At 37.0% G+C, this 17,468-nt stretch overlaps 1 protein-coding gene and 1 pseudogene across 1 annotated transcript in view; both read right to left on the bottom strand.

Moving 5' to 3' along the window:
• NEK5 (NIMA related kinase 5) overlaps positions 1–17,468 on the bottom strand; it is a 75,902-nt gene that overhangs the window by 1,160 nt on the left and 57,274 nt on the right. The window contains 4 exon segments of the mRNA XM_087813736.1: positions 1,446–1,557; positions 8,728–8,730; positions 9,010–9,147; positions 10,174–10,299. Of these exon segments, the coding sequence (XP_087669862.1) occupies positions 1,446–1,557; positions 8,728–8,730; positions 9,010–9,147; positions 10,174–10,299 (379 nt within the window).
• LOC107537543 (ferritin heavy chain pseudogene) lies at positions 3,179–3,641 on the bottom strand (annotated as a pseudogene).

A 17,468-nucleotide genomic window follows, 5' to 3' on the forward strand; every position in this document is an offset into this window, starting at 1 on the left:
CTTGGCAATTTCAAGATAATAAATGACCTTTGTAAGAATATTTCAGAGTGCTGTGCGGCAGGAGCCATCAAGAACGCAATGAGAGGTAGGAAAGTGGTAACAATGAGGTTAAACTCTGAGGGGGCAGGGGGCAGGCAGCTCTGAAAGGACAGAGGTAACACTGCTTGGTTTTCTTGGTGTTTTTCAAGAGGAGGGAGATTTGGGCATGTTTATATGCTGAGAGAAAGTAGGTAACAGACATCGAAAATATAAGGAAAAGGTCACTGAGAAAAGGGCTCGGAGTTAGAGCACCTGTGCAAGGATGGGCGTTCAGTCAAAAGAGAGTTTTTCCTCTAAGAAGGAAGACAGGAGAGAGGAGATAAGCACTCATGTGGACATAGAGAAGCAACTAGACAATCAAGATGATTCCACCTACACACCACATACTATACTGTCTCTGTTAATTAGGAGGCACAGTCATATGACAACAGCAACAGCAAGGTGGATGGGGGTGAGTGCGAAAGGCTAAAGGTTTGGAAGGAGCTTGACCCATCATAGGATTAGCAGATATCACAGAGGTCCCCATTAATATTGGAGATCATAAATTTGGGATGGACCAGGAATTAGAGCTGCTGTTTGTTAAGCTATCTTTACTGAGGTGTGTGGTTACACAAGACCCTCCCTTTGTCCTCATTCCTCTACATTTTAAACAAAGATGTGTCTAGGTGTGAATTTCTTTTCAATGTGCCTGCTTGGTTATTGTTTTATTTCCCAGATATCATGATTTATGCCTCTCGATAATCATAAAAAGTTCACTGCTCAAGTGCTTTGAGTGTTGCTTTTCCCTGTTCTCTCCTTCTGGAACTCTTTTTAGATATATATTGGAACTTCATGCCTCTTAACCACTTTTACCTTTTCTACCTTTTTTTTTTCTCAGGTAATATCTTCCAGTTACTAATTCCTTCATTAACTGTACCTATTCTATTTTTTAAACTGTCAAATTTTAATTTCTATTGGTAGATTTTCTCACTTCCAGAAGTTCTGTTTGGTTATCAAACCTGCCTGCTCTTTTTTGATGGATCTGCTTTTTTCTCATGTTTTCATTTATTTTAATTAAATAATTTTAAATATTCAATATAAATTATTATACAAATATTAAATATTCATAAAATAATTATCTGAAGTTCACTAGGGTCTAATTCAGCTCTTTGTTGTTTGTTATCTCTCATAGTGGAATCTGTTTTTAAACAGAGATGACTGCTGAGTCATCTTCAGCAGTGCTTTAGTAAGAAAACTCAGTGTCACCTGGCCTGAAGTTTTATCTCTCCAGTGTGTTTTATATTTACTACTTCTAGAGATCCCAGAGTATTCTACTGAATAACATTCTACTTAGCTATCTTCTATGTATCAACAACAGCGTTTGAACTTTATACTTTCATTTAGGCATCTGGATATGACCTACTTACGTATCATCATCATCAGATCTTGGTTCTGGTTGTCTCTCATCTACTTCAATGCCAGAGGCCATGTCCACCTTCCCCTCATTTTCTTTAGGAAGCCATTGTTTTAATGTTCCCACTGTTAAAGAAATGACAGAGAGGTTAAAGCATCCCAGTCAATACACCAGATGAAGGGTATGTACCAAAAATCCTATAATGAACATAAAACATAATGGTAAAACCTTTGAAAGGTTTTTAAACAAATAAGACAGGGATGACAATTAACACTCCAACTATTTTCAGCATTGTACTGAAGCTAGTAGGCAACACAATAAGACAAGAAAAAGTGAGAGGAATAGGATCAGTGACAAAGAAAACTCAAAACACACACAATTTTATCTTTTTTGGTGGTGGGGGTGGATTTATTGCTGTTATTTAAAATGTAATTTTTTTCTCTCTTGGAAAACAGATCAGACAGAAGATAATACAATATTTTGTTTCCTTATGGCAATGCGGCATCCTCTCAACAACTTGATAAGACGTACTTTTATTTTATACACCAATAGCAAATAAAATGTTCTCATAAAATGACACAATGTTTTCTTACCCTTAAAATTTATATTTTACAGGTATAAATTATAATAAGAACTCTTTTAGTCCTTTCTAAGCATATATTTTTCATCTTATTACTTTTTTATACTCATAAAAAGAAAAATATAAGTGAAACAAATTGGATAAGATATAACTAAAATTCCTCACATTCAGAGTCTTACTCCTCTGAATTACTTATTCTTTTACATCTCAGTTAAACTTTTATGGATCCTGATTCAAAGAGACCATAATAAAACAATGAATGAGACAAACAATTCTGAGTGACTTTTTAAGTCATTGATGTCTGTGTGTTTTTTTATGGTAAAAAATACATAACACAAAGAGGAAAACCTATTTATTAATGAAAAATATAACACATATAAAGAAAAAAATACATAACAAATTTATCCACTCAATTTTTAAGTTAACAGTACTGTGTTATTAAATATGTGCATATTGTTATACCATCTTGCATGACTGACACTTTATTCTCATTGAACAACAATTCCTCATTTCTCACTCCCTTCAGCCGTTGGAAACCACCATTCTACTTTCTGTTTCCAAGAATTTGACTATTTTAGATACTCCATGTTAGTGGAATCATGCAGTATTTTTTTGTGTGATTAAGTTATTTCACTTAGCATAATGTCCTCAAGTTTCATCTATGTTGTAGCATATGACAGGATTTTCTTTTCTTTTTTTTAAGGCTGAATATATATATATACCACATATTCTTCATCCATTTATCCATTGATGAGCATTTAGATTACTTCCACTTCTTGGCTATTATAAACAATGCTACAGTCTACATGGGTGTGCAAAAATATCTTCTGAAGATCTTGCTTTCAATTCTTTTGGAAATATACCCAGAAGGAGACTTGCTGGATCATATGGTAGTTATTTATTTATTTATTTATTTATTTATTTATTTATTTCGGAACCTCCATACTGTTTTCTATAATGGCTGCACTATTTTATTTTATTACTTTATTTTTTATTTTTTTGGAAGGGTACCAAATTACCTTATTTGAAGGAATGGTACAAATGAAAGAATATAAGTAGATGATTTGATACAACTTATAGAAAAGGTAAAGGTGACTCCAACATGTATATACTGCTTTAGTGACCAGGGAAGTCACTCCCATGGTTGTGGGAAGCCAGCCTAAGGCTTAATTCTCATCACTGTCTCCCAGAGTGTGCACTTCAAACAGATACTCTGACATGCCAAATTGGGTCGGGGAGAGGGCATCTTGTACAAGTTGGTTATATGGTCACCCAGTCTTTGATGGGTTTCACCTCCTCATTCAGGTAATGATTCTCAATGAAGTCACACAAATAGAGGTGGTTTTTGTCAATGGCCAGTTTGTGCAATTCCGATAGTGACTGATTCACAGGTTTTTCCAAGTGTAACACGCATTCCATTGCATTCAGACCATTCTCCTAGTCTTCACAGTCTGGTTTCTTGATATCCTGAAGGAAGATTCCGCCATCTCTTTGGATCTGCAGCTTCATCAGTTTCTCAGCGTGTTCCCTCTTCTTGTGAGACTGGTGAAGAAAATATTTGACAAAGTTCTTCAAAGCCACATCTTCACGGTAAAAGTAGTTAAACATGGGCAGATGTAGGAAGCGTAGAGTTCCAGGTTGATCTGGTGGTTGCTGCAGGCCTCTGGGTCCTGGTGTTAGTTCTGGTGCACCTGCGAGGATGCAGGTCTGTCATCATGGTAGTCCGTCCTCATGGGGGGTGGCTGAGGAGAGGCAGCAGCAGAGGTGGCAGCTGAGCACACTGGGGCAGTGGCCTGGGGCCCTTGGTTTGTCCAAAGGTGCTATGAGGAGGTGGTGGAAGACTGGATATGAGTGGCTGGCTGGAAGGGGAAAGAACACCGGCTCAGTCCAAGCATTGTTGAAGCAGGAAATCCCAGTGACTCTCTATGAAGACTGTACAGCTGCACTATTTTACAATTTCACCAACTATCTGTACACAGGGTTCCAACTGTACTATATCTTTGCCAACAGTTATTATATTCTGGTTTTGATAGCAGCCATCCGAATGGGTATGAGGTGATATCTCTTTGAGGTTTTTACTTAAATTTCCCTGATAATTAGTGATGTTGAGCACCTTTTCATACGATTGTCATTGATGTCTGTTTTTTTTCTACCTAATTTCAACTCCATTGCAATCAAGAGCATTATTGAGATAGATTTTCTTTTAAAAATCCACAAAAGAAACTAAAAGAATTCACAAAAATTGAAAGTGCTGGTTTCTTAAAATTATTTAGAACTAGACTACTTTCAACTACCACTTTGGGAATTCTGCTATGTCTATATGAGTTAGCTTTTGCAGAATAATAAACCACTATATAACTTAGTGGCTTATATTTTGGTTACAATTCTGCAGTTAGGTAACTTGGGCTGGGCTCAGTCGGTTAGCTCTTCTGGTATCAGCTGGGCCCAGACATGCATCTGCAGTCACTTGCCAGGTCAGCTGCAGGCTGGCTGGTTTAGTACAGCCACACTTGGATGGCTTGTCTCTTTGTTCCACATGGTCTCTCATTTTCCAGAAGACCAACCCAAGCTAGCTGAGAGCTAGACAGGGTTCCAAAGGGAAAGAAGGGAAGTTCCTTGAATACTCAGACTTGGTACACCACCACTTCCATTGCATTCTACTTACCAAAGAAAATCACAAGGCCAGTTGAGATTTAAGGGATGAAGAGGAGAAAAAGTTACTGCTGGAGGAGCTGCAAATTCTGTTGCAAAAGCCATGGACACAGGGAAGAATGATGGACTGTGCTCATTTTTGTAATCTACCATAATCTACCTCCCCCACATGCACTCTACAACCATCTGGTTCCTAAGGGCCAAAAGAATGTTTCATTTTAGTCTCCATGAAAAAAATCAAAATCACTGCCCAATAACACCCATTATACAAGTTTTAATGTTCATTGAGGTGCAGACAATAATAATATGTCAGAACTACTGCCTGGCCTACAGTGACTATAAAACACCATTGACTGTATGCTGTATCCCAGGATCAGAAACATTAAAAGGGGAAAGAGGGTGAATGTGCATCTCAGAATTGGTGAATTTAAGAAAACTGAGGCATGGAAGGGTTACGTGACTGGCCTAAGATCGCGTGGTAATCAGTTGGAACCTGCATCAGAACCAGTATTCTTGGCTACTATTTTAAAAGCAATAACTTATTAAGCACCTACTTGGACAGGCCACTTGCGAGACACTTTACATACAATATCCTTTGGTGCTATATTAATTCTGATTTTACAAAGGAGGGCACTGAAGAAAGATTGGTTATCTTATTGAAAGTATCAGAACCAGAAATCACACCAGATCTGTCCAAGTATAGAACCCATTCTTATCCATTATTCAGTGTTGCCTGGCAATAGACTGCAGAGAGAACCTGATGTAAAAATAACCTTTATGTACTCCAAATGCAAATGTTTAGATTTTTTGCCTTATATCTTCTTCATTAGCACAATACAACCTTTAAACATTTTTACAGAGGAAATTTATACTATCACAGTAAAAAAAAAATCTAAAAGAAAAATCAAGCAATGATTTCGGTGTAGGGAATTATATTTATGCATCAATAAAGAAGAAATTGCCTAGAAATGGATCCAAGTATATACAAAGATAAAGTAAAATGAATTTTGAGCCAATATGAAATCTATTAGTTAATAAACAGTTTTGGAAAGTTGGCAATTTGGAGAAAAAAAATAAAGTTACTTCCAACATTAAACTATATACCAAAATAAATACAAATCACTCTCATGAACAAAGGGGTTCCTGCCACAGTAATGTTTTAAATATGTTAATCATGTCAAATTTATTAATTCTGTTTTTCAAATCTTCTACATCCTGCCCTGGTCAGATAGCGAGGTTGGCTAGAGCATCATCCCGATACACCAAGGTTGTGGGTTTGATCCCTAGTCAGGGCACATAAAAGAATCAACCAATGAATGCATAAATAAGTGGAACAACAAATCAATGTTTCTATCTCTCTTTAAAATCAATCAATAAATTTAAAAAAAAATTTTAATCTACATCCTGAAATGATTTTGTCTGTTTAATCACTACCGAGAAAGGTATGTTACATTTACCCACTAAGTGGTAGATTTGTCTATTTCTCCTATTAGATCTATCAACTTTTGCTTTATATGTTTTGACATTATGTTATTAGGTACATACAAATTTAAGATCATTATATCTTTCTGATGTATTCACACTTATTTTATTATGAAAAGTTTTTCTTTGTCTATAGTTATGCCACTTGCCTTAAAATAAATTTTTCTTTTAGTTAATGTCTGCATGTTATATTTTTTTCCATCTATTTACCTTCCACCATAATTTCCATACCTAACTTGATAGCAATACAAACATAGGCAATCATTTGCCTTTGCATAAACTAATACACTAAAAGCGTTCTATGGCAGCGTGCTCATTCACTATGGCCACCTACTAAGTCTAGGCACTATATCAGACACTAGGGGCAGAGAGGTGAAGTGGGGTGGTGAGCAGGACAAAGCTTCCACAAGTCTAGTGAGGAAGAAAGATATTATAGTGATTTTTTCTTTTTTATCATCAGAGAATTAGTGTCTGTGGAATATTAAACAGGGGAATCAAACCTAGAGGATTGCAAGGAAAACATGCCCAGATACTTTCTCAACCACCTAAAACAGTGGTACACAAGCAGCAGTTTCATTGAGATCTGGGTCATAGCGATCACAAAAAGTTTACAATAAAATCACTACTGCATCTTTCTATGACCTGAAGGTAAATGATAAATAATAAAGTGTCAGAATTTCGTGCATTTAACAAATATTTGAGTGTGAATGAACTTAAGTATGAGAATGAATCAATGTGAAGTTTGTCAGAGGCAGCTAACAGAGAAAAGACAGTCGACAAACTTAAGGACTTACTAGAATTTTTTGGGTTAAAGAGAAGCATATTAATCAAGTTGCAGGCTCTTTCACTCATTCATTTAAATAGTACTTATTAAGAATCTACTATATTCCAAACCCCTTTCACAGCCCTATCTAGTGGTATAGGGGAAAGTAGGAAGGGAAGGGAAACTGCCAATAAAACATAATGACACATAAATTTATTTATTTTTAATTTAAAATAAAACATAATGACAGAAATGGGCACCAGGTTGCATCACAGCGCAATCTTACAGGAGAGATTATTTTGGCAAAGGCTGGGAGGCATTCATTCTAAACAGAAGGAAGATGTTTGCTAAGAGAGAAAGAAGTGCTAATAGCTTTGTCACTGGGAGGGGCCTGCTGGCTGGGAGGGACCTTCTGATCTTTAAGGTGCTCAGAGTCTGCAGAGCCTGGATTTTATCCTGAGGGTAAGGGGGTATATTTTGCAGGATTTTAAACTGAGACAAGATCCATTTTAGGAGGATTATCTGGCAGGGGTGCAGAGTTTAAGCTGAAGAAAGAAAAGATGACAAGGGACAAGAAGTCAAGATTGCTGCACTGACAGGAAAGATGAGATAAGGCCAACAGAGTTAGAAGCTGAAAGAACAAAACAGATTGGCAGGGAGAGGGGAAGGGAGGATGTCAGCAGATTACAAAAGAAAACACCTGTACTTTGTTTTGAATGCCACCCTTTAGGGCAAGTTCCTATTTCTAATCCCACTCATTAGACAAATTGCTCATGTATGACTAATGCAAAACTGTCCATGGGAAAGCACAAGTTCCTTAATTAATTAATTTGGCATGATAGATCAAAAGAAGAGTTTTCTGTGACTCTCTCCAAGAATCCACAGGGGCAAATGTAAAAAGAGACATCGTATGTCTCTATCTCAGTGCCATGAAAAATGGGAAGCATCCTTCCCACTGGCCTGGGGCCCTGGCCTTTGATTTCCAGGCCAAGCAAGGCCTGCTCAATGCTTCCTCTGGCCACCTCCAGCCTTATCCTTAGAGACAAAACTTTTATCCCCGGTCATAAGGGGAGGGAGTAGATTAGCAGACAATTAACATGCAGTTTGTAGCTTGAAGGCACTTCTTTTTTCTCTTCAGTTTCCAACAGCATGTCAACTGGGATAAGCCATAATGCCAACTCCTAGATTTTAGTCAGATAGGTTTTCTCAGTCTCTAACACGGGCCTGTGTACCTCTGCAAGGCCTCCCCACCTGCAGTGTCCTTTCTTCTTGTCTCAAATTTTGTACATTGTTTAAGATCTAAATTTTCACAAAGGTTGTGAAAGTTGGGTTTTACAAGCTAGCAGATCCAACTCTACATTAAGAATCGGGTAACTTTTGCATTATGCTTAGTGTTGTATATATTTCTATATTCTTCTTTAACTTTGTAAGCATTTATCAGCCTCGGTTACTATCTGGTTCATTTCTATGCCTCCTTGCCGCCTCAAGCTTGCATCTCTGCAACACCAGGTCCCATACCTCGCACCTGTGCAGAGGCTCCTTATTTGATGCCTGCCTGCCTGCAATGGCTTCTCTTGTAACAGTTCACACCTGCAAACCTGATAGAGGGAAAATTCCCACTGTGATAGGAATTTCCTCAAACTTTAGAAAATGATGGTTGGTTTCCCTTAAACACAAACATAATCTTGCTAAAAACTGGAGGCAGAAAACCCAAAAGCCAAAACACTATACATACTAAGATGTATTTTTATTGCCCATAGGATCATAATTTGAATAGCTGTCAGAAATAAACTGCCTCAGTTTAAAGCTAAGCAATACTAGCTCCTCATCTACAAAGCCACTATCCTCCTTACTTAACTTTTCATCAGTTGTCAACTGATCACATTAAGCAAAATTACCCCCCTCTTCTCCGAAGTCCAAGTCTTTTGTTAATGGCATTTGGAACAGGCTTGTACAAAGCAAATCAGCTTCTGAAAAGGCTTAGACACCCTCCCAATTCTTTCTCCAGGCTTAAGGTATTTTTATCCCCTTTCTGCATTTATGAGTCTTTGACAGACTTCCCCAGGGGACTGGTTATGTTCTTAAAAAGAAACTACATACCAAATTCTCCTTCTGTGCCAGAAAATGAGCTACTTGTTAGATGAGCTGCTGCCAAAACACTCATTAAAGTTCCTGGAGCTTCATGCTGCCACTGTTTCCTATTTTCGGGAATGCCACTGATCACCATCACTTGGCCATCTGAAGAGGAGAATGAGTTTTTATAAAAATCACAGAATGTTACAACCTTGGAGGTAACCTCATCCCATCACTCGTTTTATTAGTAAGAAAACTGAGATATAGAAAAGTTTAGTGACCTATTGTCAGGTAGATGGTGGGTAGGAGAGTTACTTTTTGCTCTGTTAACTGGCCATTTCGGTGTGTTAAAATTTATATTCTATTTGCTTATTTTAAATTAGGTTTCCCCTCTTATTGACTCATTGACTTAGAATGAATTAAATTATACTTTGCAGGCCTTTTCTTGCAAGTTTGATGAGTTCAGTATTTTGTAATAGTCAGTTCACACACTTATAATTACTAATTTCAGTTATATATTTACATACTTGAACTTATAACACAGTTATAAATTTTAACTCTCCCCCAGCCCCATGTTATCAAGAGGAACATAGGAAATAAGTAATAAAAATCTTCACTACCCATAAAGGTAACACCTGGATGTTGCTGTAAACCTCTCGTAAGGAAAGACTATGCCAGACTTCAAATGTAAATGAAGGGATTTAGATTGAAAGTTGCATCACATACTAAACACTCCTAACATTTAAATAACACATTGGTTTACAAAGCAATTTTAAATGTTATCTTTGCACTGTTACCTCTCTACACCTTGTGGGAGAGCTATTATTTTAATTCCCATTTTATTGATTTAAAAAAACCAACCATTCAAGAAATTGTAACAAAGTTATTGGGCTAGCATTTGAAGACTGCCTTTTCTTGTATATTCTCTCTCACTATGAGGAAGGAGGAGTTCTGGATCTTTCCTCCTTTACATTCTCATAGCTACAGTAGTCAACTGCCTAGGATAATTAGCAGGCAAGTTTCTCTAGATGTAGGGGAGGAATCAAAACAGTATCTTTGGAAGGCATTTGATACCAAATCTATACGGATTGTACTGAAAAGTGAAAACCATTAGGTCACGGTGAGCACTCGCAGCATTTGGGGCCTTGGACTTCTCTTGCTGGAGATTTATGCCGGCTGGTTTAAATTCACCTTCAGGCCTGGTAGAGCTGGTGGAGATGATATCAGCCGCTGCCATCATCTGCAGCAGAGTCTGAGGAGCTCCAGCATCCCACTGTCTCCTGTTTTCTGCAGCAGCAGCATCCTGAATGAACAACTCTAGGTATAAGAAAATAACTTATTAATTTAAAAGCAGCCAAAGTGTGACTAATTTCAACACAGTTCTTAGGAAACCTAGAGACAGTCCATCAGCTGGTATATTCAAAAACAGAGAAATCACTATTGTCATTATAATATAGACTGCTATGGACTAAAAATTTGTTTCTCCCCAAAATTCATATTTTGAGACCTGATGCTCAATTTGACTGTATTAGGAGGTGGGGCCTTTGGGAGGTGTGTAGGTCATGAGAGTGAAGCCCTCATGAACAGAATTAATGCCCTTATAAAAGAGACCCCAGAGAGTTCCCTCACCCTTTATGCTATGTGTGGACACAGCAAAAAGATGGAATTGGACCCTCATCAATCACCAAATCTACTAGCACCATGATCTTAGACTTCCAGCTTCCAGAGCTGTGAAATAAATGTTTATAAGCCACCTAGTTCATGGTATTTTGCTATAGCAGCCTGGATTGACTAAGACATAGATCATATTTATAAGGCAGAAATTATGAACAGGTTTGAAATTGTTTTACTTTTATTAATAACATTTGATTGACTAGCCAGCCAATATATCTAAATGTTAAAGAAATATTAGTGACACAAAAGGACAAATTCCTTGAGGCATTTATGAGAACTTTTACTTTTTTTTTTTAATATGTCTTTATTGATTTCAGAGAGAGGAAGGGAGAGGGAGAGAGAGATAAAAACATCAATGATAAGAGAGTCATTGATCGGCTGCCTCCTACACGGCCCCCCACTGGGGATGGGGCCCACAAGGCAGGCATGTGCCCTGACGGGGAATCAAACCACAATCTCCTGAATCATAGGTTGATGCTCAACCACTGAGCACACCAGCAAGGTGAGAACTTTTACTTTAGTCAGTTTCCTTGGAAATGAATTTTGGTCCAGTATCTCAACTTTAATATAACTTGTGTTAACCTTTTCCTTATTTATTCCCATATTTCATTCTAGGAAATTAAAAAATCAAGTAAGTAGAAGATTATAAAAATCACCCATAATTCCACTGTCCAAAGACTATTAGGAGTTCAAAAATTTTCCCCTGCATATAGTTCTTGCTTTGTTTTGAAACAAAAAATGGGCCACATACCATACACCTTTTTATAACTTGCTGTTTTCAATTAGCAATGTATCATATTCAGATTGTTAAATATTCTTCTATACAATCATTTTAAAGCAATAGTATTTTCTCACATGTAATAATTGAATTTTTTTGCTGGATTTTTAAGTTGCTAGAGAGTTTTCACTATTACAAATAATATTATAATGAACTCATTTGTAGCTAAATTTTTTGTGGACATTTATGATTATTTACCCTAGATAAATCACTGAAAGTGACAGTTCTAGGAGCTGGTATTATTTGCTCTACCAAAGCTTTTCATTGTTAAAGTTGAATCTATTAATAATTTATTCTGTGATTTTTTTCCTATTTATTTTAGATAGCAAGTTCTTCCCTATCCAAAAAAAAGTACTCACTTATATTTTTCTTTATTTCATTTACTAATATATAACTCCTTTTTCTTTTTACATATAAACTCTGATTTTTTTGGAATTTGTTTTGCTGCATTGTTATATAGGTTCTGATTTCACAATTTTCCCCAAGTTGTCAACCAATTGAACCAGCAGCATTTATTTGAATAATCTTTTCTTTTCCCATTGACTTGTTACGTGACTTCTAGCATTCACTATATTATGATACATATTAGGATTTGTTTCTAATCTATCTTTTCTTTTCACTATTTTATCTATTCTGGTGCTAGTATTATATTGTTTAATGACTATGATTTACATATTTTGTCATTTAGAAGGGTAAGAGACACTTTACCGGTCTCCAAGATCCTCCAATCTGTCAAGATGTCCTCACACCACAAATAAACAAACAAACAAGCAAATAAATAAATACATAAATCCTATTGTGATTTTTATTGAAATTGTCAAAAATCCATATATTTGGAAAGAATACTTCCAATATATAACAGTGTTATTTTTCTCTATTTATTCAAGTGGTGTTTAAATACCTCAAGTTTTACGACTTTCTTCATATACTCTGAACAATTCTTGTAAAGTTTATTCCTAAATCATATATATATGTATATATACACACACACATATACACACACACATTTGCTACTGTTACTGTAAATCAGATCTGAAGACCAATTGTGGAAAATATTTGCAATACATATTACAGGCAAAGGTTTAATTTAAATGTCTTGTTTTAAAAAACAGGTCATTTTCAGAGGGAAAAATGAATAAGAAACATGAGCACATAACGCACAACAAAATTATAGATGGTTAATAAGCATATGGAAAAATTGTTCAGCCTGATAATAATGCAGTTTACTTTTTTTAATTTAAAAAAAGGGCACAGAAGATAAAATGAGGCTGTTTCTTATCAATTATATAAGCGCACAGCAGGTACCTTCTGAGGCTGACTTGGAGCAAAACAAAAAAGCTTTAACTGATGCAGGATGCAACCTTAATCCCTGACAGTGTATCAAACAGTGGAAGGCTTTTGCCTAAATGGCCTCAGCTCCTGCCAGCTATGGCAACACTACCACTAAAGCAATGGGTCTTTTATCGTGAGTCATGAATAGCTCACAATTTGTGATGGAAGGAGTGAAGAACCTGGTATTGAAACAGCAAAATCTTCTTGTTACTCGTATTTTAGACAATCGCGTGGAGATGAAGTCAAACCCTGAAACTGATGACTTTAGATATTTTGATCCCAAATTGCTATGGGGCAATGACAGTTCAGTTCCGAGGAACAAAAATCCATTCCAAGAGGCAATTGTTTTTGTGGTGGGAGGAGGCAACTACATTGAATATCAAAATCTTATTGACTACATAGAGGGGAAACAAGGCAAACACATTTTATATGGCTGCAGTGAATTTTTTAATGTGACACCGTTCATAAAACAGCTGTCACAACTTGGACAAAAATAGCACAGAAGAACCTTAACATGAGAGTCTCCTTGGACTTGGATAAATGTAAATAGGGAAGTCAAAAGAGCCAGATGTTTCCTTCTCTATATCAGTGTCCTAACAGTGAAACTTAGCATTCTTTGATAACTTTTAAGGAAATTCTATACTTAATATAATGTGTACTGATTAAAAGAATAAAGCATTTCAGGAAAGAAAAAAAAAAGCAGCCCTAGCTGCTTTGGCTCAGTGGTTAGAGCTGGCCTGCAGACTGAAGGGTCCCAGGTTCTACGCTGGCCAGTGGCAAGTACCTCTGTTGCAGGCTCGATCCCCAGTGCTGGTTGGGGTGCTTGAAGGAGGCGACCAATCAATGTGTCTCTCTGCATCGATGTTTCTGTCTCTCTCTCTCTCCTCCTCCACTCTCTCTGAAAAGCAATGGAAAAAGTATCCTCGGGTGAGGATTAAAAAAAAAGGGGCAGCTATGTCTTTTGAGACATACAACCCACTCCTCTCTTCCCAGCAAATTTATGCAAAAAATAACCTCTGAATAAACCCTTTCACTGAACTGCTTTTACTGAGGCACTAAAGGCTCCTGATGGCCAAATCCCACGCTGTTATTCAACCTGCTTCACTTGGCCTTTCTCTTCCAGCTAATGCTGCCAACCCCTCTACCTCCTTCTAGAACTTTCTCTCTTTCTTTGGCTTTACTCTCCTGATTCTCTCAAAACTTGTCTAAATATTACTAGGGTCTGTCCTAAGCTCAAGTTCCTTCTCACTCTAGTTCCTCTGCTTAGGTATTTCCAACCATCACCAAGGTTGAAATACTGTGTATAGGCTAAAGAAGCCCTAATTAGCCCCAGGGCTTAGGTATTATACAGCTAGTGTCTTCTAAACATCTCCAACTAATGCTCTTAAAGACATAAATCTCAATATTTTCCAAATATAGATCATTACATGATCTCTACTGATCTTGCTGTACATGATATACAAGCATACCTAGTTTTATTGCACTATGCTTTATTGCACCTGGAAGATATTGCCTTTTTTTTTTTACAAATTGAAGGTTTGTGGTAACCATGAGTCCAGCAAGTCTATCAGCACCATTTTTCCAACAGCATTTGCACACTACATGTCTATGTGTCACATTTTGGTAATTCACACAATATTTTCAACTTTATTATTTGTTATGGTGATCTGTAATCATAATTTTTAAAAATGTAAGTATAGTTGGCATACAATATTATATTAGTTTCAGGTGTACAATATGGTGACTTAACATTTATATACCTTAAAATGTGATCACAACATTAAGTCTAGTAATCATCGGGCATCGTGCAAACTTATCATAACATTACTGACTTGTATTCATCGATCTTTGATGTTAGCATTGTAGCTATTTTGGAGTGCCACAAACTGCACCCAGATAAGGAAGTAGACTTAATAAACATAGTATGTGTTCTGACTACTCCACCTGACTGGCCATTCCCCATCTCTCTTTTTCTCCTCGGGACTTCCTATTCTGAGAAACATCAATATTGAAATTAGGCCAATTAATAACCTTACAATGGCCTCTAAGTGTTCAGGTGAAAGAATGAGTTACACATCTCTCACTTTAAATCAACAGCTAGAAATGATTAAGCTTAAGCTTAGTGAGGAAGACATGTCAAAAGACAAGATAGGCCAAAAACCAGGCCTCTTACACCAAACAATTAGCAACTTATGAATACAAAAGAAAAGTTCTTGAAGAAAATTAAAAGTGCTACTCAGAGGACACATGAATGGTAGGAAACAGCCTTATTGCTGATATGGAGAAACTTTTAGTGGTCTGTATAGAAGATCAAACCAGCCACAACATTCTCTTAAGCCAAAGCCTAATCCAGAGCAAGGCCCTAACGATCTTCACTTCTTTGAAAGCTGAGAGAGGTGAGGGAGCTGCAGAAGAAAAGTTTGAAGCTAGCAGGGGTTGGTTAATCAGGTTGAAGGAAAGAAGCCAAATCCATAACATAAAAGTGCAGGGTGAAGCAAGTGCTGACGTAGAGGCTGCAGCAAGTTATCCAGAAGTTCTAGCTAAGACAATTAATGAAGGTGGCTAAACAACAGATTTTCAATGTAGGCTGAAAAAAACAACAAAACAGCAAATGGAGCAGATGTTGTCAAGAGAACAATCTAAAACGAAGCTGGGAGGCCTCTGGAAACCTGAGCTAACCCCTTCCATGTGAAACTGAACTTTTGAATGTCCTGATACAGTTCCTGGAACTGGCTGTGCACACTGAACTCTCCATTAAAAAGTAAAATTTTTACCTACCAATAAACATAAGCAATTAATCATGTATGGCATAGTGTAAGTCTGCTTGCTAGCATCAACCACAGCTCTTTCAAAACAACTTAAGTAATCCTTTTAAAAGTCCCCCTTTTTCTGTCTTTATAAACTCTGTTCCACCCCCCCGACTGGAACACAGTTGGGGTTTCTACCCAAATGTGTGTCTCCTGGATTACAATTCCTAAAAAAGACCCCTAAATAAAGCTTTTGTTTGCCTTGCAGTTCTTAGTCAAAATTGATTGACAAGACAAAAGAACCTTATGTTGGAAGAAGATTCCATCTAGGACTTTTATAGCTAGAGAGAAATCAATGCCTGGCTTCAAAGCTTCAAAGGATGGGCTGACTCTCTTGTTAAAGGCTAACGTAACGCAGCTGGTGACTTTAGGTTGAAGTCAATGCTCATTTACCATTCCAAAAATCTTAGGGCCCTTAAGAATTATGCTAAGTGTACTCTGCCTGAGTTCTATAAATATAGCAAGGAGGCCTGATGACAGCACATCTGTTTACTTAATCTGTTTGCAACATGGTTTACTTAATATTTTAAGCCCACTGTTGAGACCTACTACTCAGAAAAAAAGATTTCTTTCCAAGTATTACTGATCATTGACTATGACTCACCCAAGAGCTCTGATGGAAATTTGTAACGAGATTAATGTTGTTTTCATGCCTGGCAACACAACATCCATTCTTCAGTTCATGAATCAAGGAGTAATTTTGACTTTCAAGACTCTTATTATTTAAGTACTACATTTCATAAAACTATAGTGGGCATACATAGCAATTTCTCTGATGGATCTGGGCAAAGTAAATTGAAAACCTTCTGGAAAGAATTCACCATTCTAGATGCCATTAAAAACACTTGTGATTCATGGGAAGAGGTCAAAATATCAACATTAACAGGAGTTTGGAAGAAGTTGATTCCAACCATCATGAATGACTTTGAGGGGTTCAAGATTTCAGTGGAAAAAAGAAAAGAAAAAAAAAAAGATTTCAGTGGAGGCAGTAACTGCACATGTCGTAGAAACAGCAAAAGAACTAGAATTAGAAGTGGAGCCTGAAGGTGTGACCAAATTGCTATCATCTCATGATAAAACTTTAATGGATGAGGAGTTGCTTTTTATGGATGAGCAAAGAAAATGGTTTCTTGGGATAGGATCCACTGCCGGTGAAGATGCTGTGAAGACTGTTGAAATGACAGCACAGGGTCTAGAATATTATGTAAACTTAGTTGATAAAGCCATAGCAGGATCAGAGAAGACTGACTCCAATTTTGAACTAAGTTCTACTGTTGGTAAAATGCTATCAAATAGCACTGCATGTTACAGAGAAATTGCTTGTGAAAGGAACAGTCAACCGATGTAGCAAATTTCACTGTTGTCTTATTTTAAGAAATTGCCAAAGCTAACCCAGCCTTCGGCAGTCACCACTGTGATCAGTCAGTAGCCATCAACATTAAAGCAAGAGCCTCCACCAGCAAAAGGAATACAACTTGCTGAAGGCTCAGGTGATGGTTAGTATTTTTTAGCAATAAACTATTTTTTAATTAAGGTATGTACATTGTATTTCTAAGCATAATGCTATTGCACACTTAAAAGACTACAAGTAGAGTGTAAGCATAAGTTTTATATTCACTGAGAAACTAAAAATTCTTGCGACTCACTTTATTGTAATATTTATTATATTGTGGTCTGGAACTGAATCCACAATATCTCTGTATATGCCTGTTTGGTTGTTGACAGCTTCATTCATATGAACTAGAGAACTGGGAGGATCCTTGACTCTCTTCTCTTCCACAAGCCCCCCACTCTGTGGTTCACACTCCGTGTCTATTCTCATTGCACTCTCCTGGCCTATGCACCCATCTTTTCCCACCTGGACTCTTCACCTGCCTTAGGTCCCACCCCTCCAT

The sequence above is a fragment of the Miniopterus natalensis genome, chromosome 2 (genome assembly GCF_054644295.1).
Source record: "Miniopterus natalensis isolate mMinNat1 chromosome 2, mMinNat1.hap1, whole genome shotgun sequence".
Taxonomy (NCBI): Eukaryota; Metazoa; Chordata; class Mammalia; order Chiroptera; family Miniopteridae; genus Miniopterus; species Miniopterus natalensis.